Source organism: Dendrobates tinctorius, unplaced genomic scaffold (assembly GCF_039654945.1).
Source record: "Dendrobates tinctorius isolate UK_male_01 unplaced genomic scaffold, ASM3965494v1 ptg000304l, whole genome shotgun sequence".
NCBI lineage: Eukaryota > Metazoa > Chordata > Amphibia > Anura > Dendrobatidae > Dendrobates > Dendrobates tinctorius.
The window spans coordinates 262,602-288,464 of NW_027361971.1; the positions used below are offsets into that span (position 1 = coordinate 262,602).

Genomic DNA, 25,863 nt, shown 5'->3' on the forward strand with positions numbered 1-25,863 from the left:
AACTGTTAGAATTCTTTATTAACATGATGCACTAGAAATTTCAATAAAATTAACCCAAAATATTTTAATTGTTATTTACTAATAAGGTTAGGACGTAATATATGGTTTCTTCTAGCAAAATGTTTAGACCCACATTGATGGTGCTACCCAACTTCTCAGATATTTAAAAAGTTCAAGGTCGTTAATAGCATTAATTGTTGGCTTTCTGGATATCTTCTGCAGCTTTCGCTTTAAGCTCTTGATTATATCTGTAATGAAAAGAAAAAAGGAAATTGAAAGATACTTAGATCTTATTTCACAAGCATTGTACACCTCAAAGCTGGTATATTAGCCACTTAAACAGCTAATATACTCCTGGGAACACCACCAAACAGTGGATTTTGCCGTGAGAAGCTTTGGCATTCCTCAAGCAGTGGTCACTGCAAGAGAAATGTATTATTACATGGTGGTCATCCTTGTAATAGAAAGATGGCCTAGTGCAGTCAGAATAGAAGCACCTTGTACAAAAAAGTTCTATTTTTTTTTTTTTTTTGTACTGGTTAATAGAGGATGACAAATAAGCCCCACATCTTCACAACATCCATATGATCTAATTCAGGAGATGGACAGGTGATGGCCACATGAATATCTCTTTAATGCCCTCATAGCTATATGAACCTTTTTATTCTTCTCTTTCAATTAATCAAAATGTGAGAGGGCTTTTTTGTGGTCGCGTTGATTTTTTTGGTACAATTTTTGAGTACATACAAAATTGACCATTTTTATTCCATTTTTGAAGAGGCCAGGTGACTGAAGTTTCTCGTTACTTTGTTTCTTCTTGTATGGTGCGGGATCACCTTACTTGGTGAGAAAAGTTTAAGCAACAGCAATAATTGAGCAAAAAGATACACAAGACCCTGATCTAGAAGCTACGGTAGTAATCTGTGGCAGCAGGACCAGAGCCCTGTACACGTCCTCCTATCTGCTCCGTCTTCTGATTAGTAGACGTGGTGTGATGTCATGTGCGAGTCACACCACCACAATGACGTTGAGCTGGCCTTATTAATCAGAAGAAAAATATTTAGAAATTGAGAGTCCTCAGTGGTTGATACCTTTTGGCTAACTGAAAAGATGGTAACACATTGCAAGCTTTCCAGACTACTCAGGTCTCTTCAGGCATTGACCAATCCAAAATCTGAAGAATCACATTTATTCACAACACAGCAGAGAAATAATACAATAGATAAGACAACTGACGACAAGCAGAACTACAGTTATGGGAGAGGGATAAACAGTTGTGGCCATAAATATTAAAACAGTTCATAGATAAGGAGTCTGGATGTTTTATTGTCCTCTGATTGGGGTCTGGTCCTGTGTTGTGATTCCTCCACAAGGTCCGAGGAGCAAATTCCTTAATTGATGTAAAAAGACATAAATCCATGAGACACATTCATTCCTGCACTGAGAGTGTCAAAGGCTGCCACAAGAGGTGGTGAGTTCTCCTTCAATAGAAGTCTTCAAACAGGGGCTGGACAGACATCTGTCTGGGATGATTTAGTGAATCCTGCTTTGAGCAGAGGGTTGGAGCAGATGGCCCAGGACCATTCTATGTATTAGTTTAGGCCTGATGAAGAGACCTGAGTAGTCTGGAAAGCTTGCAATGTGTTACTATCTTTTCAGTTAGCTATTAAAAGGTATCAACTACTGAGGACTCTCAATTCTAAATATTCTTCTATCTACTGGCTAACACGGTACAAATTATATATATATATCTCTCTCTCTATCTCTTTCCTGTCAGAAGAAGGGATTCCGAAAGGTAAGAGAAGACTTACAGGGCTCTGATCTGGCGGCCAATGAATACCGATGTGGTCTCTGGACCACGCTTCCGCCAATCTTTTTTCTCAACTCTAGCAGCAATTTATTTTGGAGATTCAAGGTACAGTGACTTTCTTTTCAATTTTCCATTGCAGCAGTAAAAAAAGCCATAAGTTTACTTGCTCTGTTCACACATTTGTAAGGCTGGTTTCACATTAGCGTACCGGGACTCTGCGGAGGGCTTCGTACTTCCTCCCAGAAGCTCCGCCCACTTCCGCTTAAATCAACCTACTTCTGCATGTGTCCTGCGTACCTTTCTTTAACATTTGGTATGCGGGACATGCGGATGTGTCGTTTTGATGCGCACGCTGTCTGCGCAAAACGCAACTTGTTGTGTTACCGTGCGGTCTGCGGGCGTGTCAAAACAACGCATCCGCATGTCCCGCATACCAAATGTTAAAGAAAGGTACGCAGGAAGCATGCAGAAGTAGGCGGACCTAAATAGAAAAAGTGCGGAAGTGGGCGGAGCTTCATGAAGGAAGTACGCAGCCGTCCGCAGAGCCCCGGTACCCTAATGTGAACCTAGCCTAAGAGCTTTTTTTTGTGAGGCTGTTTTTTTTTCCATTGGAACCATTTTGGGGTATAAATAATTTGCTAATCAACTTTTTTTTTTTTTTTTTTTTTAAGGATTTGTGGAAGTTGAAAAAAATAGCAATTCTGGGATAGTCTTTGGTAATATAGTATCCATTTGGAATGACTTGCCATTTTTATGGGGGCACAGCTGTTCATCACTGCATTGACGACATATTAGAATTATATATGCTGAAAGCGATTAGGAGCCATTAGGTGAGAATTCTGCCCTGAAAACCTCTTGCAATGGCTACCCCAATCTCAGAGGATAGGATACTGTGACTCAGATACACAACACTTGTATCTTTTACCAGTCCAACTGGCAAGTTTCTGTCTCTGAACACACACCTCCATATTCTGAACAGCTGGGAACCTCCTGCGCAGCCAACGAAGAAGTTTACAGCAAAGAGAGACCAGTTTTTAGGGATAATCACAAGCGAGTAACGCGACCATATAAGTCCTGGTGAAGAAAAGAGGGGTTACTGATTAGCAAATACATAATTAGTGCTCAATAAGATGTTAGTAGTATACCTGCTAAGCTAAAATGAAAGGGAATCTGTCAGTAGGATCATCCCTCCTATGCCGTCACTATGGGCATGTAGGTCATAGGAAGCTGAATAAAAGGAGCAGATAACAAGTTGGTACTTAAACTGAGAAAAGGAAGCTCTGCCCTTCACTGCTGCTCTCAGTCCAAATAATGTCACTGTACTCCCTGTGTTACCTCCAAAACACTAAATAAACCCCTTACACAGGCATGCAGGGACTTCGCCCCTAAATAAATCAGACCTGTAGCATCAATTTTAAGGAGTTGTTTTATGGCAAGGAATGTGTTTTCTGTGAAGATGTATGGGATGTGGTGTACACATGGCGTGCCCAAGGGCTCGGTATATCATTACACCGCTTCAATTTTCATACTGGGCATTTAGTGACATCTTGCTGGAGTGCTGTCAATCAGCGGCTCTGCACCCACGCAAGGACACTGCAGCCGCATGCACACAGTCATTAGCAGCTTTCATCCCTGGCTCCTGTCTGAGCAGCAGCTACAGACAGGAGAGAGAGGACAGCCAGCAATGACATCATGTGAGCATGGCCACTGATGACAGCACTCAAGCACGAGCTGCGCCATTGTCACATCCTCATCAGCGGCTCTGCACGCACACAGTCATTAGCAGCTTTCATCCCAGCCACAAACAGGAGAGAGGAAAGCCAGCAAGGACATCATGCAAATAAAGTCCGTGGAGCCTCATATAAGAGTCTCAAACACGGGACTAGCCAGATTTTCCTCCAGGGAAGGAGACAGCCAAGGAGTGGCTCCTTTCGGAAGCCACCATTACCACCAGATTAAGTGGCCCTTTAAGTCAATATCCAGCTCTTTACGAGTTTACAGATATGACAAGGGAAATACCAAGGCCAGGTATCCATCCACAGACAGCTGTTTCGGGGTGTTGCCCCTCATCAGTGTGGAGTAGGATTCTGGCTAGGTGGGAGCAATACCTAGTAGACCAATATCACGAAACAATCACTGACCTCAGGGAGACCAGTCAAAGAAAACACTGCGGCAGCCGGCAAAGGCGCTCAATCAGTGGAATCCTAGGTGCATTGCTCCCTGAGAAATACGATACCTGGATGGATACCTGACCTTGTCATATCTGTAAACTCGTAAAGAGCTGAATATTGACTTAAAGGGTCACTTAATATGGTGGTAATGGTGGTTTCCGAAAGGAGCCACTCCTTGGCTGGGTCCTTCCCTGGAGGAAGATCTGGCTAGTCCTGTGTTTGAGACTCTTAAATGAGGCTCCAAGGACTTTGTTTGCATATTTGTATTTCCCAGGGAGCAATGCACCTAGGATTTCACTGATTGAGCGCCTTTGCCGGATGCCGCAGTGTTTTCTTTGACTGGTCTCCCTGAGGTCAGTGATTGTTTAGCAATGACATCATGTGAGCATGGCCACTGATCGACAGCACTGAAGCACGAGCTGCGCCATGGTCACATCCTGATCAGTGGCTCTGCACGCACACAGTCATTAGCAGCTTTCATCCCAGCTACAGACAGGAGAGAGGACAGTCAGCAATGACATCATGTGAGCATAGCCACTGATTGACAGCACTCAAGCTGCGCCATTGTCACATCCTGATCAGCGGCTCTGCACTTCCACATTGCAGCCATGCTTACAGTCGAACTGCTCGGCCCTCATTGGCGTCTGCTCTTTTCAGGCACAACCCGATACCATACTGTAACCAGGAGAGTCAGCGGGGAGAGCTGGCAATGACAATGAGCGCTGTCAATTAAGATACGAAGGAGTGGTCAGTATGTAAATTTAGGGGGCATAACCACGCACTGAGCATTCTGGCAACAACAAGGCTGTACTGAAGCGCTCACCATTTGTTCATGGCAACTACACCAACAACTTATGTTCTATTTAACTCATAAACCCCCAAAATGTCTAACTTACCAGTAGCCGTGAGCACTCCTGACTGAGCCGTACTCAGCTTGTCTGCTGGTCTGGTCATATCCGCTAAGCCAGCGATCACCAAGCCCTACAATTTACAGCAAAGAGCGAAAAAAACATTTACTACATTGCAGGGCAAAAATACAACATAATTCACTTTTACAACCTCCCTTCTCGTGATGCGACAGGATCTAGGAATCCGCAGGAGTAGGAGGCATTGGCCAACTTCCATCAGACATGCGGCCGGGCTCCATGGGAATATTACTCAGATTACTGCCGTATGCAATTGTAGAAACGTGCAGCACATTATAACTTAGAGCCCAAATCTAAACCCGTGTGATTGTGAGAATGCTGGAGCATCAGACTGCACGTGCCGATAGGCCAATAGGAGCAGCGATCACTTGTGATGCCAGACCGTGGAGTAATCAGCAGGGGAGACGCCAAAATATAGAAGCCACAGAACGTTACATGTATAGTTATTATTGGGACAACCCTTAGTGGAAGAAAAAAGTCACAGTTCTCTATTCCCATCGGATTCAGAGGCAATTGGCTTCCTACATCATAACTGTTTATTATAGTCAAGCCAGCATAGAAAATGACAAAGGCATGAAAATCCAATGGAATGCCAAAAATTTACACATCTAAATCAGTTACTTGTGCTAAGCTGCATTCATAAACTGCCAAAATACTGAGCGCAGCATGATGCAGGACAGAGACCCTGATTCCAGTGATTTATCACTTATTAAGATGCCTTCTACAGATTTTTTTACTTTAAATATTTTTATTGAGTTTTAACAACATTCCTATGAAAACAGAACATTCTAGTTATGTTCAATAATATTAACAACGTCAACCTTTTTATTGTTCCGTTATTGATAAACATTAGAATATAAATACAGTATAAGCAGCTTGATGAGGTAGTAACATTCGCTTTTACATGAACCAATGATGTGTGTGCTAGAGGAAGGTAAAGAGGAAAGGAGGGCAGAAAAAGAATGGGAAGAAAAGGAGGTGGGGAAAAACAAAAAATGCAGAGGAGACCACATCTACCACGACATTCTAGTCTAAGGAGTTTTTTTTTCTGACAACCAGATTGCCAGGTCATTCCCCTCACTGAATAATACCCAACATACAGTCATATGTTAAAGTTTGGGCACCCCTATTAATGTTAACCTTTTTTCTTTATAACAATTTTGGTTTTTGCAACAGCTATTTCAGTTTCATATATCTAATAACTGATGACTCAGATATATTTCTGGATTCAAATGAGGTTTATTGTACTAACAGAAAATGTGCAATCTGCATTTAAACAAAATTTGACCGGTGCTCAGACAAATCTGAGCAAGGCTGGGTTCACATTGCGTTAATGGAGTACGTTTAACGCATCCGTTACACTGCGGCATTACCGCTATGTGGCGGATGCGTTAACACACCCATAGACTTCTATAGACAAGCGCATCGCTAACGCATATCATAATCAGCATGCGTTGGCGATGTGCCGTCATTCTGTGATGGACCCTCGGACGCGGTCTGCAGCGCTCGGGGGTCCGTCACTGCTAGTGCAGATAGGGAAGCTGCGCTACAGTGATTGCTAAACGCAATCACAATATGACAGCTGCGTTGAACGGACTGCATTAATGCAATGTGAACCTAGCCTTAGAAGAAAGAAATAAAACAGTACATCTAAAACATATTAGAAAGAAAATAATAAAAAATATTTTTATTAAATGAATTAAAATTGGGACTGAACCAGACTCTGATTGAAGGTATTTCAGTTTTGCCAATCAGTGGTGGGGGTAGGGTTATACAGAGTTCAGAAACATGGAGGACTACATGGCGGCAGGATAACTCGTCTTTATATGACAATCTGCTGCTGATAAATCACTGATTTTTATCAAAAGTACAGTAAAGCAGCCCAGCAAGTGACACATCACTGGAGTCAGGTTCTCAGTCTCTACATGATACTTCTCACAGATTAATATCCTGATAGCTCATCGTCTGCATGGCTCTAAGAGGCAACATATTAAGGCTGGAAATAGGACATGATCACAATGAAGATTAGTGAATCATCCTTGGAGGCCTTGTCCTGCTTACTGCATTGCTACATACACTTGGCGGTATAAATGAAGCCAAGCCACCAGTGACAGAATCCATGGCAGTGCAGTCACAGACAGCGCACAGAGGCTGCCTCTGTTCACAGATGCAGGAGAGTACAAGCCCACTGGTAGCCACTGTCGGCACGTCAGGCTACGTGCACATGCCCAGTACTCATCAGTGAGAACGGATCCAGCAGCAATCGGGTAACAAGCTGTGCAGACAAAAAAAAAAAGAAAAGATTTCAACAGGATCCTTTTGTTATTTTAACATTGAAGTCTATATATTTTTCTTTCATGTGAAAAGCATCCGTTTTGTGCTCACTGGATCAGTTTCCAATGCAATAAAACAGATGGCTATTTAACTGATCAGTTTTCCATAGACTTGAACGAAAAAAAACAAAAACAAAAAAAAAACGATCCAGTTGAAATCAGTTTTTTTTTTTTAAGCTGGACAAAAAAAGTTGTGTCTGTAGCCTCACTACCTTCCAGCAGAGGGCGCATTGCTGAAGCGAGGACATGAACCCTGCCACAAAGACAAGTACTGTACTATAAGAGGGAGACATGCAATACCGGTTATTAAAGGGGCTGTTTACTACCTGGACAATCCCCTTCTTATATAAACGAGTCTCCAGTGTAAAATAAAAATAACATTCGCCTCCCACACTGTTCGGCGCTGCCACGTGCTGCAGCCCATCAGCAGTCACGGATTCGCTTCAAAGCGACCTCAGATTTCCAACTGCAGCCCATCAGCGCCCACCGAATGCCATGTCGGTGATAGAGACGAGTTTCTGCTCCTTTTACACTGGGTAATAGAGAATATAAGAAGGGGTTGTCTTAATAGTGGCCAAACCCTTTAACGCCATGTACAGGAATCTGAATGCATTATACCTGTAAGGATCCAATGACAGACATACATTTACATATCAGAAGTCAGACATTGACACACGTTGAAAACTAATTACCCATTTCATTATTGGAGCCCAGAAAAACACAGTCTTGGGTCCTAGAACAAGAAAGAGACAAGTGATAGACGGCAGCAGCTTCTCACGGGAAGACGTAGTCAGCGGGTGCTGTGGGCATACATAGGCACTAATGCCGTGAGGCCACCACTTCTGCATGGCGTGCGACGTGTGGTTAGGCATCAGCATACAATAGTATTGTACTGTGGGGGCACACAGCCTATATGGAGCCACTGACCTGCGCAGAATCCCGACGACTGGCCTACAGAACATTTAGACCCCTTCATACTGGCTACCTTTTGGATCAAATGCTCCAGCAAACATTGAGGCTATACCAGGGTTGTCCAGGAGATTAAAGGGAATCTGTCACCTCAGTTTGGCGCTGCATGTAAATGCGTTGTGTCCGGTCCAATGGGTGGTGTTTTGGCTCCTTCCCTCCACCCCTCCTTGACCGCTGTATGCAATATTTCAGGTAATTTCCGTAGTTATCGTCCATATTACGCGCGTGAGCATTGCAATCTCCAATCGCGCGTTCGCTTTATGCTTTGCCCAACTGCGGACAAAGCCAAAAAGCATTAGTTCACCGGCGCATGCGCACTAATGCTTTTCGGCTTTGCCCACAGTTGGGCAAAGCATAAAGCGAACGCGCGATTGGAGATTGCAATGTGCACGTAATATGGACGACAACTACGGAAATTACTTGAAATATTGCATACAGCGGTCAAGGAGGGATGGAGGGAAGGAGCCAAAACACCACCTATTGGACCGGACACAACGCATTTATATACAGCACCAAACTGAGGTGACAGATTCCTTTTAAGGAATTAAAGGGATTGTCCAGTCAAAACAAGTTCTGGACAAGGTAACATTGATTAGATGGGTCCAAAATCGATCAGCAGAATGGGGAACTTATATCCCCAATCCAAAATTAAGCATAAGGTCAGATGCCCGACCGGCGCTCCATTCTCTCTCTATGGGACTGCCAGAAAAAGCCACAAGCAGTGCTTGGCAGCCCCATAAGGGATGACAGACGCGGTGGTCAAGCGTGCGTACTGCCACTCCATTCTAATGTGGAGAAAAGTTCCCTAATCCTCCGGTGTGTGCAGGGACCCGCTCGGACCCACACCAATCCTTTTAATGTTTTGTTTTAACTGGAAACACATTTAAGCTAAAGGCAAACAAGAAAACCAATTAAATGGAATTATTGCCATCTCATAAAGTGATGGAATTTCCCCAAGATGTCTCATGATATCGGAGGAGGGGATGAAGCCTTTAGTGAAGGAGACAGCACTGTAAAGGAACCACGCACTGCCCCGGAAGGGCTGGTGGCCAGGAGCACAGTCATACAGGGAGCACCCGAAGCTCTACTCAGACCCCAGAGGTCAGCCCCACACCAATTCTAAGGTCACTATATATTTTACCAACATGCCATCACTTTTATGAAAACAATCATCCTTTTAAAGTCTGGGTCTTTAATAAATAATAATAATAAATCCATGATCTGAGCGCTATGATCCACCCCTTCATAATAGACTACCTGTCATATCACAGTCCTGCCAGCCGACACGATCTTCCCATGCAGCAGTTCTCTATTCACCAGGTGTTATCAATGACAACTTTCAAGGGCAAAGACTAGAGAACAAGGAAACTCCTTTTGCGCCTCCAGTAGGCACATACGCTTGACAATGGTTTTAGAAAATTGCATCAAAACATGGCATTTACCAAAAACATCTCTAACTGTGCCCATGTGAACGCAGCCTTAACCCCTTAATGACCGCCAATACGTCTTAACTGATGTGAGATATAAGAGAATAGCCTCCCCATACAGGTGACAATCTAGCAGCTGTCGGCTGTCCACTATAGCTGACAACTTGGTGCATCAGCCACGATCAGTGTTTGCACTGTCCAAATCATTTTAACCCCTTAGATGCTGCTGTCAATAGTGACATCATCATATAAATGGTTAACAGAGTTTGGGGGCTTCCTCTTTAACCCCATCGGCACCCTGAGATCATGATTGTGTGGTCCTGATGTTTGCCATGGCAATTCACGACCAAATAGTGGCCTTAGAGCCTAACGGCTGTCGTAACCTGTTCAGAAGTTAGCGGCATTTAGGTGGTAAAAACACACTTTTGCATTTCTGACATGCCACTTTGCATTAATTCCTGAAAATGACTTGAAGGGTTAATAAACTACCTGCCAGCAGTTTGGGTGCTGTTTTTAAAATGGTATAACTTTTGGGGGTTTTCCAATATATAGGACCCCCAAAGTCACTTCAAACCTGGGTAGGTCCCAAAGAAAAAAAAAATAAAAAAATAAAAAAATAATTTTTTGTAAATTTCCTTGATAAAATTAAAAATTACTGCTACATTTTTAAACCTCCTAAAATGCTAACAAAATAAAAACATTTTACAAATGGTGCTGATGTAAAGCAGACATGTGGGAAATGTTATTTATGAATGTTTTTGTGTGGTGTGACAATCTGGATTAAAGGTTATTTTCACTAAAAGGTTGAAACAAAAGCGCAATAGGGTCTTATCCAGGTAAAATGTTCAAATACTGAAAGTATTAGACTCACCTTCTCAAAGATAAAATAAAGCCTGTATAGTAAGTCAGCCTGCTGCACGTCCAACGGTCCACAGCGGAACCGTACCACAATTCAATAAGGAATAAATTCTTGGACTTTGAGTGCGCTGCCAGACAGATTCAATAACCACCTGGTGGTTATTGAATCTGTCTGGCAGCGCACTCAAAGTCCAAGAATTTATTCCTTATTGAAATCTGGATTAAAGGGATAAAAAGGGATAATCATTCTAAGTTTGAAGATTGCTAATTTTTTAACATTTTTTTCAAATTTCTGATACTTTTTATAAAATAAAAACAAATTTACCATTATCATAAAGTACAATGTGTCACGAAAAACAAACTCAAAATCACTGGGATTTGTTGAAGTATTCCAGAGTTATCGCCATATAAAGTGACACTGGTCAGATTTCAAAAATTTGGCTCCGTCACTAAGGGGTTAAATAGCTTATTTTTCTACCTAGAAGTAATTGAACTTAACCAACAAGCTACAGAGCCCAGCGACTGGCTGCAGCACCGAGAATGCGACAGTGTAGCTGATCAGAGGAGGGAGCTGTGGTTGAGAGACTGCACTGCACCCAGTAAGGGCAAGGAACGCTCAGGTTGTCATATATCCAGAATACCACCACTTCAATTCAGTAATGTGTGGGGTAACTATAGGAGATATATTCGGACTAATACCACCACTTACATATCATGACAAAAGCAATATACAGTGAGGTAAAAAAGGATTTAGTCAGCCACCAATTGTGCAAGTTCTCCCACTTAGGATTCTTTTACACTTGCCGTGTTTTTGCGCCCCCAATAGATTTCTCTGGGGCCGCAAAAACACACTGGAGCGCCGTGTGCCATATGGCCGTGAAAAAATATCGAGCTTGCTCAATATTTTTCACAGCTTACGAATACGGCCACAATAGATTTCAATGTTTTTTGCAGAACGCCATATTTTTTCCCACCAATTTGTCAAAACAGGGAAAAACAGCATTCCGAGAAGGTTTTTTTGCGGCCTGATTTTCCGGGAGATCGTGAAAATCACAGCAATACGGCCTTGCAAAAAATGCCTGCAAAAAGCACGGGAAGTGTAAAAGAAGCCAGTTTTACACTTGCCGTGTTTTTGCTGGCCGTTTTTGTGGCCCCAATGCATTTCTTCAGGGGCCGCAAAAATTAGTAGGAGGGCCGTGCTAAGTATAGCAGTGAGGGCCGTGAAAAAATATAGAGCTTACTTGATATTTTTCACGGCTTACGGACACGGCCGCAATGCATTTCAATGGTAATGCAAAACAGTTAGCTTGTTTTTGCGGTACACCGTATTTGCGGATCATCGTTTTTTTTCCCGATGATATTTGTTATAACAAGGAAAAACGGCGATTCGAGGTTTTTTGCGGCCCGTTTTTGCGGAACGTGGAAATTACGGTCATACGGCCCGCAAATAGGACAGCAAAAAAACACAGCAAGTGTAAAACCAGCCTAAATAAGTTGAAAAAGGCCTGTAATTGACATCATAGGTAGACCACAACTATGAGAGTCAAAATGAGAAAACAAATCCAGAAAATCACCTTGTCCGATTTGGCAAAATTTATTTAGCAAATTATGGTGGAAAATAAGTATTTGGTCATTAACAAAAGTTCATCTCAATATTTTGTTATACATCTTGTGGCAATGACAGAGGTCAAACGTTTTCTGTAAGTCTTCACAAGGTTGGTGGTATGTTGGCCAATTCCTCCATGCAGATCTCGTCTAGGGCAGTGATGTTTTAGGCCTGTCACTGGGCAACATGAATTTTCAACTCCCTCCAAAGGTTTTCTATGGGGTTGACATTTGGAGACTGGCTAGGCCACTTCAGGACCTTCATATGCTTCTTACGAAGCCACTCCATCATTGACCTGGTGGTGTGCTTGAGATCATTATCATACTGAAAGACCCATCCATGTTTCATCTTCAAAGCCTTTGCTGATGGAAGGAGGTTTGCACTCAAAATCGCACGATACATAGCCCCACTCATTCTTTCATGTACACGGATCAGTCGTCCTGGTACCTTTGAAGAGAAACAGACCGAAAGCAGGATGTTGCCACCCCCACGCTTCACAGTAGGTATGGTGTTCTTTGGATGCAACTCAGCATTGTCTCCTCCAAACAAGACAAGTTTTGTTTCTACCAAACAGTTCTACTTTGGTTTCATCAGATCATAAGACATTCTCCCAATACTCTTCTGGATAATCCAAATGCTTTCAAGCAAACTTCAGACAGGCCTGGACATGTACTGGCTTAAGCAGGGGGACATGTCTGGCACTGCAAGATCCGAGTCCCTGGTGGCGTAGTGTCTTACTGATGGTAACCTTTGTTACGGAGGTCCCAGCTCTTTGCAGGTTATTCACTAGGTCCCTCCGTGTGGTTCTAGGATTTTTGCTCACTGTTCTTGTGATCATTTTGACCCGACGGGGTGAGATCTTGCGTTGAGCCCCAGATCAAGGAAGATTATCATTGGTCTTGTATGTCTTCTATTTTTTTTTTATATTGCTCCCACAGTTGATTTCATCACACCAAGCTGCAGGCCTATTGCAGATTCAGTCTTCCCAGCCTGGTGCAGGGCTACAATTTTGTTTCTGGTGTCCTTCGACAGCTCTTTGGTCTTCACCATAGTGGAGTTTGGAGTGTGACTGTTTGAGGTTGTGGCTAGGTGTCTTTTATTCTGATAACAAGTTCAAACAGGTGCCATTACTACAGGTAATGAGTGGAGGACAAAGAAGTCTCTTAAAGAAGTTACAGGTCTGTGAGAGCCAGAAATCTTGCATGTTTTTAGGTGACCAAAGTTGTAGTTACTCACCGGTTAACGGTATTTTTCGGAGTCCATGACAGCACCACCTGAGAGAGGGGATCCGCCCTCCAGAAACAGGAAATCCTACAGATACATAAGGGCGGCACCTCTCCCACGCATCACTTGGTTTACAGAGCACAAGAGGACCGCAATGCATATTTGGTCGATTGAGACCTCCGATCTCTCTGCCCACGAGGTTGCCATGGCCCTGGTGGAACGCGCCCTCAGCTTGCCAGGGGCCGGTTTGCCTTTTGAGGTGTATGCTAAAGAAATGGCCTCCCTAATCCATCTCGTTAGCAAACTTTTTGAAGCCCTAAGGCCCTTCTTAGTGCCCCGATAGGAAATAAATAAGGCATTATCTTTTTTCCAGGGGGTCGGTAACCGCCAGGTACTCTAGGAGACATCTAACGTCTAGAGTGTGTAATTTCCTTTGCTTATCGTTTGTGGGATTAGGGAGGAAGGATGGAAGAACCATCTCCTGAGTTCTATGGAAACTGGAGGCTACTTTAGGCAGGTATGCTGGATCGGGTGTAAGAATTACCCTGTCATCCCTGAATTGTATGTAAGGAGGTAGTCTAGATAGCGCCTGGATGTCACTCACTCTACGGGCTGATGTCAACGCCACCAGGAGAGCCACTTTAAGGCACAGGTTTTTTGTGGAAGCTGATGATATAGTTTCAAACAGGGCCTCTGTCATGGCCGTAAGAACTAGGTTTAGATCCCGTGGCATAAATTTATTTTTCACTAACGGTCTGGACCTGCCTGTTGCTTTAATGAACCTATTGATCCAATGGTTACTGGCGATGTTGCAGTTGAACAGTGCCCCTAGAGCCGACACCTGTACCTTAAGGGTGCTGGTGGAGAGTCCCATGTCCAGACCTTTTTGCAAGAACTCTAAGATCTGTGCTATGGGAGTGGACTGTCCAGCTACTACCCCTGAGCTCTGAAGGAATCTCTTCCAGATCCTCACGTAGATTTTGGTTGTAACCGGCTTTCTGCTTTTTTGGTTGTAACCGGCTTTCTGCTTTTAAGCAGGGTGTTAATTAGGGCCAGGGAAAAACCTCTCTTTTAGCAGTGCCCGCTCAAAATCCACGCCGTCAGATGTAGGCCAGCTACCTGAGGATGGTAAACTGGACCCTGGGACAGGAGGTCTGGGATGTTTGGCAGGACCCAAGGGTCAGATACCGACATGATCCTCAGGCATGAGAACCATGCCCTCCTGGGCCAAAACGGGGCGATCACTATAATCCTCGCTTTGTCCTTCTAGACTTTCCTCATCACCAGGGGTAGTAGAGCCAGGGGAGGGAAGGCGTATGCTAGCCTGAAGTCCCATTTGATTAGAAGAGCATCTACTGCCAGAGGGTTCTCCCTGGGATTCAGGGAGCAGAACCGAGGCACCTTCCTGTTCTTTCTGGTGGCGAAGAGGTCCACTTCTGGCAGCCCCCATTTTATACTATCCGGTTGAAGATGGACGCTTTTAAAGGTCCATTCCCCTTGCTTTAGAAGGTTGCGGCTTAGGAAGTCTGCCGTGGTGTTTTCCTTTCCTTTTATGTGCAGAGCTGTTAAAGACAGGAGATGTTGCTCTGCCCACTGGAACAGCCGTTCTGCTACCTCCATCAGAGGCCTGGAACGAGTGCCGCCTTGGTGGTTGATGTAAGCCACGGTGACCTGATTGTCGGAGAATATTCGAACATGGCGACCCTTCTAGATAACCGCCCAGGATCTTTTGATGGCGTAAAACCTCACCCTGTAGCACTCTTGTATGGAACTGGGCCCACCGGACCGCGGGGATGCAGGATGAGAGAGAACCCAGGAGGACATTGCTTTCCTGAGACACATGGAAGGGCTATTGGAGGCGTTCAAGACCTGCTGACGTAGGCGAACCAATTTTTTGGGTGGAAGACGACATTCCTTATTCTGCGAATCTAGGATCAAGCCCAAGAACTGCTGGACCTTCATGGGCTGTAGACAGGACTTAATGTTTAATAGCCACACTAACCGTTCCAAAGCCAATTTTGCTTTCTGCAATTGATCCAGACAATGGACCGCTGTTTTTCCTACAATAAGGAAGTCATCCAGGTAGGGGATTACTAGGATGTCTGCTTCCCGTAGATGGGCCATAACTTCCGCTATAACCTTAGTGAACACCCGGGGGGCGACTGCTATACCAAAGGGAAGGGCGACATATTGAAAATGCTGTAACGACCCCTCCAAATGAACTGCCACTCTAAGGAAACTCTGATGAGACGCATAGATGGGTATATATAGTAATAAGAGTCTTTTAAATCCACCACCACCATAAAACAATTTTCAAACAGCAATTTTATTGTGGAACTGATAGTTTCCATTTTGAAAGGTCGAATGACCAGATATCTGTTGAGTGCCTTCAGATTAATTATGGTCCTGTAGGAATTATCTGGTTTACGGACCAAAAATAGGGGGGAGTAGAGGCCTTCGCCCTTCTCCGCCTCTGGTACCTTTATCAGTACCCCCTTCTGACATAGGTCAACAATTTCGGTTTCTAGGGCAGTCTGTTCCGCCAAGGAAGACCTAAGCGGGGTGACCCTAAAGCAGTTCTGGGGGACACAGGCAAATTCGAGTTTTAGGCCTGAGGCTACCAACCCCAGGATCCAGTTACTGTTCGAGATCCGCGACCAGGCTTGGCAGAAGGCCGATAGTCTACCTCCCACTGGGGCCTCTAGTCATTGGGGATGTTTCTTGGTCTCACGGGATGCTTCTTGGCGTCCCCCTCCAAACATAAAAGCGGTACCTTTTCTTTTCTTATCTTCCCATCTGCCCCGGTCCCTGGATGACCTCCTCCGAAAAAACCTCTTCCTAGCAAAGGGATGTCTATAGGAAGGGGTTGGCAGGGAAGAGAATTTTTTTATATCGTCGCCAGCCTTCTCCAGGAGTTCATCTAGGACTGGTCTGAATAGATATTCCCCCTCACACGGGATGGAGCACAGCCAGGATCTGGCCTGGATATCCCCGGGCCAGCATTTCAGCCATATAGCCCGTCGGGCTGCATTCGATAGCCCAGCGGCCTTGGCCGCCATTCTCACGGAGTCTGCCGAAGCGTTGGCTAAAACGGCTGCCACATCCTGGATGGTAGGTAGGGTTTTTAAGATAGAAACACAGAGGACAGAGCCTCGAGGGAATCTAACTGGTCCAGCCAGACCATCATAGATCTGGCCGTGCAGGTAGCTGCGACCGCCGGTCTCACGGCGCCAGCCGACATTTCCCATGTGCCTTTCAAGTAGGCGTCCGCCTTTTTATCCAGCGGATCCTTTAAAGAGACCATGTCATCAAAGGGAATAGCGGATTTTTTGGACGCCTTAGCCACTGCTGCATCCAATTTCGGGGCTTTATCCCATTTATTCACCACAGGGTCCTCAAAAGGATATCGCCGTTTAAAGGCTGGTGGCCTTTTCTTTCTGGTTTCCTGCATTTTCTAATAATCAAATTTTGGACCTTGCCATTTAACGGGAACGACTTACGTTTCCTGGGGTCAAAACCCCCGAACATTAGATCCTGTGCTGACCGTTCAGGTTTGGGGTCTGTTACCCCCATGGTAGCTTTGACTGCCTTGACTAGTTTGTCCACTTGTTCCAGACCTAGGCAGAAACGGCTGGCGTCTTCCTCTGAAGAGGACGCAGACGCGGAGGGCTCTGAGGAGTCTTCATTCCCTCTAGGGTCTGCTGAAGAGCCTGACCCTGAGAAACTCGCCCTTTTTCTCTTCCTAGACGACTCCCCCTGGGGTACGGATTTTAGGGCTTTAACCTCAGTCCTGATTATTTCCCTTAGACTTGTAGCGAAGTCAGGGGTTTCTTCCGCCCCCTACAGGAGGGGGGACAGCGTAAGGATGTATGCCTGTAATTTTTTGGGACTACGCCCCCCCTTTTTTTTTTTACAGTCTGCCGTATGCATGACTGGCACAGCCTCTTAGGGTAGGCATTTGCAAAGGGCACACTCCCTGTTTTTTGCCTTGTCAGCGCATTTCTTCCCCTATAGGAGGAAAACATAAGGGGGACACTGCGTCAGGGCACATTCACGAGGATCTCTTACCCTGAGCAGAAGGCGTAGGTACCGGATCACAGGTGGGGGGGGGCGAGCTGGATCTTTCGGCCTGGAGGAACTTCTATGGCCGGATTGTCCAGTTCGTTTTTTCTTTTGCTGGGAGCTGGTTTGGGACCTCTCTGAGGTACGTTCCTGCTCTCTGTCCAGCTGGGGCACGGAAGCTTCCGGCTAATCCATCCTGCACCTGAGCAGAAGCCGCTCGGCAGTGCCTCTGTGCCCTTTTCTTCCCCCCCGGTAATCCGGGTTCGCAGGTGACGTGGCCAGGGCCTGATTCTCGCCCCCCATTTTCCCCGACGTCCATCCCTTTGCGTGCCACGCCCCCCCGCCCCGTCGGCGCCCGTGCCGCCGCTCCCGGCGAGAGAGAAAGCCGGCCGGCACCCGACTTCCGGTCCGGCGTCACCGGCCCCGCCGTGCCACTTCCGGTCCGGGTGCGCGCGAGGATGTGCAGGCCACCAGCCTGGCCCCCCGCCGCACCACTTCCGGAACGGGCGTGCGAGGACGCGCAGGCCACCGGCCACGCCGCGTCACTTACGGTCCGGGCGCGCGCGAGGACGTGCAAGCCACCAACGGTGTAGGGAATCCTGTTCTCCAGGAACAGGAAACCAACTGATGCGTGGGAGAGGTGCCGTCCTTATGTATCTGTAGGATTTCCTGTTCCTGGAGGGCGGATCCCCTCTCTCAGGTGGTGCTGTCATGGACGACCGAATAAATACTTATTTTCCACAAAAATAAATCTTGCCAAGTCAGACAAGGTGATTTTCTGGATTCGTTTTCTCACTTTGACTCTCATAGTTGTGGTCTACCTATGATGTCAATTACAAGCCTCTCTCATCTTTGTAAGTGGGCGAACTTGCACAATTGGTGGCTGACTAAATACTTTTTTCCCCACTCTAGAACAATAATGTCATGATTAGACAAAAATGTGTGTGATATAAATAAATAATAATCCTCTTGAAGGCGACCACGGAACTCATTGGACGACGGTTACTTGGTGCCACCTCCTCAACCCCTCCCCCCCGGCGTCCTATCAGACCCTGCAGTGCATACTACATGGACCTAATGGCACCGGCCAGGAGGTCTGGATGGGCAAATGGCGGCTCTCTGATTAATTACAGGTGATTTAACAAGGAATAAGCCTTCATATACCCACAGGAACACTGCCTCAGCTTCACCTGACGAAGCTACATGCGCATTGGGGTGCTGGGCAGTGTGGTTCTACCTACTATAATGGCACATGGTCTGTATTTTCTGAGCTATCTTTAATCTGGCATTTTCCTGCTGCTTTATAGTGTTCGGGCACTGTCCTATTGCAAGCAGTTGATACCTAGCAGCAGCATATCCTTAAGGCTCTATATACTAATTCCATTGCCTTGTAATATTTCCAATAAGGTTATGTGTTAGATTGTGATATACAATGATGTAACCAGGGCTGTGGAGTCGGAGTCGTGGAGTTGGTGCTCATTTTGGTGGAGTCGGAGTCGGTATAAAATGGTCCGACTCCTAAAATATATAATAAATTGGGTAAAGTAGTTCAATGCAGGATGTGCTGAATATTTTTTCATAGGAATTTGGGAAAGTTATGAAGTGTCCTATAAATGGCTGTTCTATTCCTGATCTAAGGCTACATTCACACACAGAGTTTTTGCTGCATTTTTTGAGGATACGTTTTTCAGCTGCAAAAGCCGATCAGCTTTTTAAAAAACCGCTTCACCTGAAAGGTTTTTGAGCTCATTGATAATGTTTTCAATAGCAAAAGCAGATTAGAAATCTGCTCTATCCATATCTGTACCAAAAAGAATGAAAGCCGGGTAGCACCAGTCAGGTACACCTCATAACTGCTCAACAGGACGCCCAGGACAGGCATTGCTCGTCTTCAGTAACATCAACATCAACTGATAGTTGGAATAAATAGACTGCATTCACCACATCTTCTTAAGGTGCAGGCTTTATTTTCAAGTGTATGGGTGTGCAATATGAGGTTCTGCAGCAGCTGAGGTGTGCGGTATGAGATTCTGCGGAACAGTATGAGGTTCTGCCCCCCCCTAGTTTTGATCCTGGCTAAAACCGTTTCTTATAGATATGGCGAACCCTCAGGTGACCCTAAATGAAGGTCAATGGACACAGGTGGTTAAATTGAAGGAATTGCTTAATCACCTAGTTACTGTGACTAAAAAATTACATGCTGAGGATTTAACTCCTGGCATTTTCATAAGGGAGTGGAAGAACTTGCTATTTTGCCTGTCCCAAAGAGATTTAATTGCAGATGGCATTTCTGCTTCAATGAAACGGAGAGAGACACAGCTATTGGAAAATAAAATTTTTCTGGCAGCTGTTTATGTGGACCCAAGTCATCGTATATTGTTTGATGATCAACAGCTTACTAAAGGAAAAGAAGCTCTGACTGAGGTAGCAGTTAGGATGAGTGGCCTACTGGAGGACTGTCAGGTGCAAGAGGACTTGGGTCCTGACAGTGCTACTGCTGCCATATCTTCATCCTCATCAGATGAGGAGTTTGACTTTGACAAGTATTTGGATGATATGGAGCAGGCAAAGCGTTGCTGCAAGGAAAAAGATTTCACTCCGTCTCCTACAGCAAGCAGATTGACCATATTTCAGCAAAATGTTTCACTTGCTCTCAAAGAAAAATTCAACCGTTCATCAAAACTGACTGTGCATGAGGCAATTCCTTTATACTTGGAAATTGTTAGAGATGTTGCCCATGTGGTTACGGCTTTGCCTCCAACCCAAGTTTGTGTAGAGAGGTTGTTCTCTGGCCTTAAAATTATTAGGTCATCTATGAAGGAGGATCTGATGGAGGCAATTCTATTTCATAGACTGCACAAATGTTATTTAGTATGTTTTTGTTGAAAACTGTTTTTTGCCACTTATAGTTTATTACATAGTGATATATATATATAAAATCGATATTACATAGTGTATTACATATTTACAATCTATTACAGTTTTTTGTGTTCTAAAGTTGTATTCCAATAAATATTATGTTCTATCTAAATGTCTTGATTATTGCATCATAAAAATGATTAAATGTTTGATGTTCACATTGTACTAGAATACATTTTTCACTTAAATATAAGCAATATATATTGGAGCCGGAGTCGGTGGAAGAGAAATTGAGGAGTCGGAGTCGCAGGTTTGGCTTACCGACTCCACAGCCCTGGATGTAACACTATCATAATCATATCTAATCATGACATTACTCATATATTGCTTTTTTCATTATATTTAAGTGGTGTATTAGTCCAAATGTATCTCCTATAGTAGTTACCCACACATTATTACTGGTCCACTTCCCAGTGATGTTTCAGTCTAGCGGGGGGCACATAGGCTCCCATTTATTTTTACTCTGGTGGGTTTTTTTGGCTTTTCAATGCTGGCGTGGTATCCCTAGTGTAACCTTCTACTTACCAGCCGCCATCATCATCTGTTACTGGCGCCGCACCAGTCGTCCTCGGCAGGCTGTGACCTGCGGGATCACTCCAGAGTTTGCGGAGCAGCCGGGAAGTCACTAAGTCTATGAGAGCCGGAATGCGGCTCCAGGTAAAGAAGCCGCAGCGTTTATGAGTTTCATCCAGAAGTAATTAGCATGCAAACCAGCATGGGGCGCAGCTGTTTGGGCACAGCCTCAGGCCTTATTCAGACGGCCACTACTTGTGTGTGAAGGCTAGCCATGCTGTTCACTGATTTTCTCGTACCTGTGATCGTCTATGGGGCCATTCACATATCAGTTGTGACTCCACAATATTCCTGACTCTGATCAAGGGTCGGATCAAAATCGCCAATGCAAATCTATGGGACCATGAATATTAAAGAAAAAAAAGAAAAGGATTGAACTGCACTCAGGAGTCATCTGAATGTGATTTGCACAGTCTGTCACATAGGCTTAGATGGAGAAAACTAACGCTTTATTGGGCTGCGTGCTGAAGTTTTGATAAAATCACTGTTTATCACCAGAAGATATATTAATAGAGGACCAGCAAGTTTACTGATCCTCTATTGATATATAGTCTTCCATACTCTTGAGCTCTGTATATGCCCACCCCCACCACAGATTGGAGGCTGTCTGGCCATGCACAGCCTATTAGTGGCGTGTGAGGTTATCCTGAGCTCAGCATTCAGAGACAAACAGTGATTTTGTTACTGGGCTCCATGCTGTCATCGTAAGTGACACATCACTGGAAGCGGGGTCTGTGCCCCTACATCCTGCTGCTCTCAGATCAAGTAGTAAAAACCTGGTGACAGATTCCCTTTAAGTGGAGTGGCAAAGTACATTATTGAATGCTGCTTCCATCTTAACACAATCACCATTCTAGTGGTCACTAGGTGTCTCAGTGGTAGGCCCTACGAGCACGGAGACGTTACAGGCATCCCCCCCCCACCCCCAGCACAGAGACGTTACGGGCATCCCCCCCCACCCCGGAGACGTTACGGGCATCCTCCCCCCCAGCCCGGAGACGTTACGGGCATCCTCCCCCCCAGCCCGGAGACGTTACGGGCATCCTCCCCCCCAGCCCGGAGACGTTACGGGCATCCTCCCCCCCAGCCCGGAGACGTTACGGGCATCCTCCCCCCCAGCCCGGAGACGTTACGGGCATCCTCCCCCCCAGCCCGGAGACGTTACGGGCATCCTCCCCCCCAGCCCGGAGACGTTACGGGCATCCTCCCCCCCAGCCCGGAGACGTTACGGGCATCCTCCCCCCCAGCCCGGAGACGTTACGGGCATCCTCCCCCCCAGCCCGGAGACGTTACGGGCATCCTCCCCCCCAGCCCGGAGACGTTACGGGCATCCTCCCCCCCAGCCCGGAGACGTTACGGGCATCCTCCCCCCCAGCCCGGAGACGTTACGGGCATCCTCCCCCCCAGCCCGGAGACGTTACGGGCATCCTCCCCCCCAGCCCGGAGACGTTACGGGCATCCTCCCCCCCAGCCCGGAGACGTTACGGGCATCCTCCCCCCCAGCCCGGAGACGTTACGGGCATCCTCCCCCCCAGCCCGGAGACGTTACGGGCATCCTCCCCCCCAGCACGGAGACGTTACGGGCATCCTCCCCCCCAGCCCGGAGACGTTACGGGCATCCTCCCCCCCAGCACGGAGACGTTACGGGCATCCTCCCCCCCAGCACGGAGACGTTACGGGCATCCTCCCCCCCAGCACGGAGACGTTACGGGCATCCTCCCCCCCAGCACGGAGACGTTACAGGCATCCTCCCCCCCAGCACGGAGACGTTACAGGCATCCTCCCCCCCAGCACGGAGACGTTACAGGCATCCTCCCCCCCAGCACGGAGACGTTACAGGCATCCTCCCCCCCAGCACGGAGACGTTACAGGCATCCTCCCCCCCAGCACGGAGACGTTACAGGCATCCTCCCCCCCAGCACGGAGACGTTACAGGCATCCTCCCCCCCAGCACGGAGACGTTACAGGCATCCTCCCCCCCAGCACGGAGACGTTACAGGCATCCTCCCCCCCAGCACGGAGACGTTACAGGCATCCTCCCCCCCAGCACGGAGACGTTACAGGCATCCTCCCCCCCAGCACGGAGACGTTACAGGCATCCTCCCCCCCAGCACGGAGACGTTACAGGCATCCTCCCCCCCAGCACGGAGACGTTACAGGCATCCTCCCCCCCAGCACGGAGACGTTACAGGCATCCTCCCCCCCAGCACGGAGACGTTACAGGCATCCTCCCCCCCAGCACGGAGACGTTACAGGCATCCTCCCCCCCAGCACGGAGACGTTACAGGCATCCTCCCCCCCAGCACGGAGACGTTACAGGCATCCTCCCCCCCAGCACGGAGACGTTACAGGCATCCTCCCCCCCAGCACGGAGACGTTACAGGCATCCTCCCCCCCAGCACGGAGACGTTACAGGCATCCTCCCCCCCAGCACGGAGACGTTACAGGCATCCTCCCCCCCAGCACGGAGACGTTACAGGCATCCTCCCCCCCAGCACGGAGACGTTACAGGCATCCTCCCCCCCAGCACGGAGACGTTACAGGCATCCTCCCCCCCAGCACGGAGACGTTACAGGCATCCTCCCCCCCAGCACGGAGACGTTACAGGCATCCTCCCCCCCAGCACGGAGACGTTACAGGCATCCTCCCCCCCAGCACGGAGACGTTACAGGCATCCTCCCCCCCAGCACGGAGACGTTACAGGCATCCTCCCCCCCAGCACGGAGACGTTACAGGCATCCTCCCCCCCAGCACGGAGACGTTACAGGCATCCTCCCCCCCAGCACGGAGACGTTACAGGCATCCTCCCCCCCAGCACGGAGACGTTACAGGCATCCTCCCCCCCAGCACGGAGACGTTACAGGCATCCTCCCCCCCAGCACGGAGACGTTACAGGCATCCTCCCCCCCAGCACGGAGACGTTACAGGCATCCTCCCCCCCAGCACGGAGACGTTACAGGCATCCTCCCCCCCAGCACGGAGACGTTACAGGCATCCTCCCCCCCAGCACGGAGACGTTACAGGCATCCTCCCCCCCAGCACGGAGACGTTACAGGCATCCTCCCCCCCAGCACGGAGACGTTACAGGCATCCTCCCCCCCAGCACGGAGACGTTACAGGCATCCTCCCCCCCAGCACGGAGACGTTACAGGCATCCTCCCCCCCAGCACGGAGACGTTACAGGCATCCTCCCCCCCAGCACGGAGACGTTACAGGCATCCTCCCCCCCAGCACGGAGACGTTACAGGCATCCTCCCCCCCAGCACGGAGACGTTACAGGCATCCTCCCCCCCAGCACGGAGACGTTACAGGCATCCTCCCCCCCAGCACGGAGACGTTACAGGCATCCTCCCCCCCAGCACGGAGACGTTACAGGCATCCTCCCCCCCAGCACGGAGACGTTACAGGCATCCTCCCCCCCAGCACGGAGACGTTACAGGCATCCTCCCCCCCAGCACGGAGACGTTACAGGCATCCTCCCCCCCAGCACGGAGACGTTACAGGCATCCTCCCCCCCAGCACGGAGACGTTACAGGCATCCTCCCCCCCAGCACGGAGACGTTACAGGCATCCTCCCCCCCAGCACGGAGACGTTACAGGCATCCTCCCCCCCAGCACGGAGACGTTACAGGCATCCTCCCCCCCAGCACGGAGACGTTACAGGCATCCTCCCCCCCAGCACGGAGACGTTACAGGCATCCTCCCCCCCAGCACGGAGACGTTACAGGCATCCTCCCCCCCAGCACGGAGACGTTACAGGCATCCTCCCCCCCAGCACGGAGACGTTACAGGCATCCTCCCCCCCAGCACGGAGACGTTACAGGCATCCTCCCCCCCAGCACGGAGACGTTATATCCCCCAGTACAGAGATGTTAGTTTTTGCAGCCATCTCCTTATTCTGAAGAGTGCTGCCCACACAAGTGCACCTAGTTCTTCTCACAGAGATGATGAGCATCATACAGTAAACCCTTTCTAACAATATCTAGACACCCTGAGCCCAGCGCCTACCTCTGGCCTCTGAGGAGCAGCGAGCACAGGCCTTCGCGAGCTGTGGGCCCCCCCCCCGGGCATGGCGACCTGTGGCCCCCCCCCCGGGCATGGCGAGCTGTGGGCCCCCCCGGGCTTCGCGAGCTGTGGGCCCCCCGGGCATGGCGACCTGTAGCCCCCCCCCCGGGCATGGCGACCTGTGGCCCCCCCCCCCCCGGGCTTCGCGAGCTGTGGGCCCCCCCCCCCCGGGCTTCGCGAGCTGTGGGCCCCCCCCCCCCGGGCTTCGCGAGCTGTGGGCCCCCCCCGGGCATGGCGAGCTGTGCCCCCCCCGGGCTTCACGAGCTGTGCCCCCCCCCGGGCATGGCGGCCTGTGGCCCCCCCGGGCATGGCGAGCTGTGGGGCCCCCCCCCCGGGCATGGCGGCCTGTGGCCCCCCCGGGCATGCCGAGCTGTGGGCCCCCCCGGGCTTCGCGAGCTGTGGGCCCCCCCCCCCGGGCATGGCGACCTGTGGCTCCCCCCCCCCGGGCATGGCGACCTGTGGCTCCCCCCCCCCGGGCATGGCGACCTGTGGGCCCCCCCCCCCCCGGGCATGGTGAGCTGTGGGGCCCCCCGGGCTTCGCGAGCTCTGCCGGGTGAGTCTCTGGGAGCACACAGGGCGGGCAGAGTATCCAGCCTGCCATCTAGAAGGGAATCCTCTACCACAACATAAACACAGGTGACCTCTGCCAGGTCAGCTGACGGACGGCACTGTCCTACCTGCCGGGTGATTATAGAAGGGCCTCAGCTTTGCCGGGAGCATCAGCTCGATCTTATCCAGCGCTCGATGGTAGGACGCCCTCAGCCCGACCGCTGCCATCGTGTCCTGCAGGGAGATGCACTGGTTACCAGCCCGCAGATGCAGCAGTCACCTAGCGGAAGCGCTCAGAGTCCCCACAAGGTCTTCCAGAGAGAGAGGCGTAGCACGATCGCCAAATTCCTATTGGTGCAGAGCTGTGACAG

General features: G+C 48.4%; 1 protein-coding gene across 1 annotated transcript; it reads right to left on the reverse strand.

Moving 5' to 3' along the window:
- On the reverse strand, positions 1 to 25,863 carry MPC2 (mitochondrial pyruvate carrier 2). Its single transcript, XM_073560741.1, has 5 exons — positions 25,621 to 25,863; positions 7,933 to 7,973; positions 4,878 to 4,962; positions 2,773 to 2,884; positions 1 to 248 (listed from the first exon to the last, which is right to left on the reverse strand). The coding sequence occupies exons 1-5, from the start codon at positions 25,718 to 25,720 to the stop codon at positions 191 to 193; spliced, it is 396 nt and encodes a 131-aa protein (XP_073416842.1). The 5' UTR covers positions 25,721 to 25,863; the 3' UTR covers positions 1 to 190.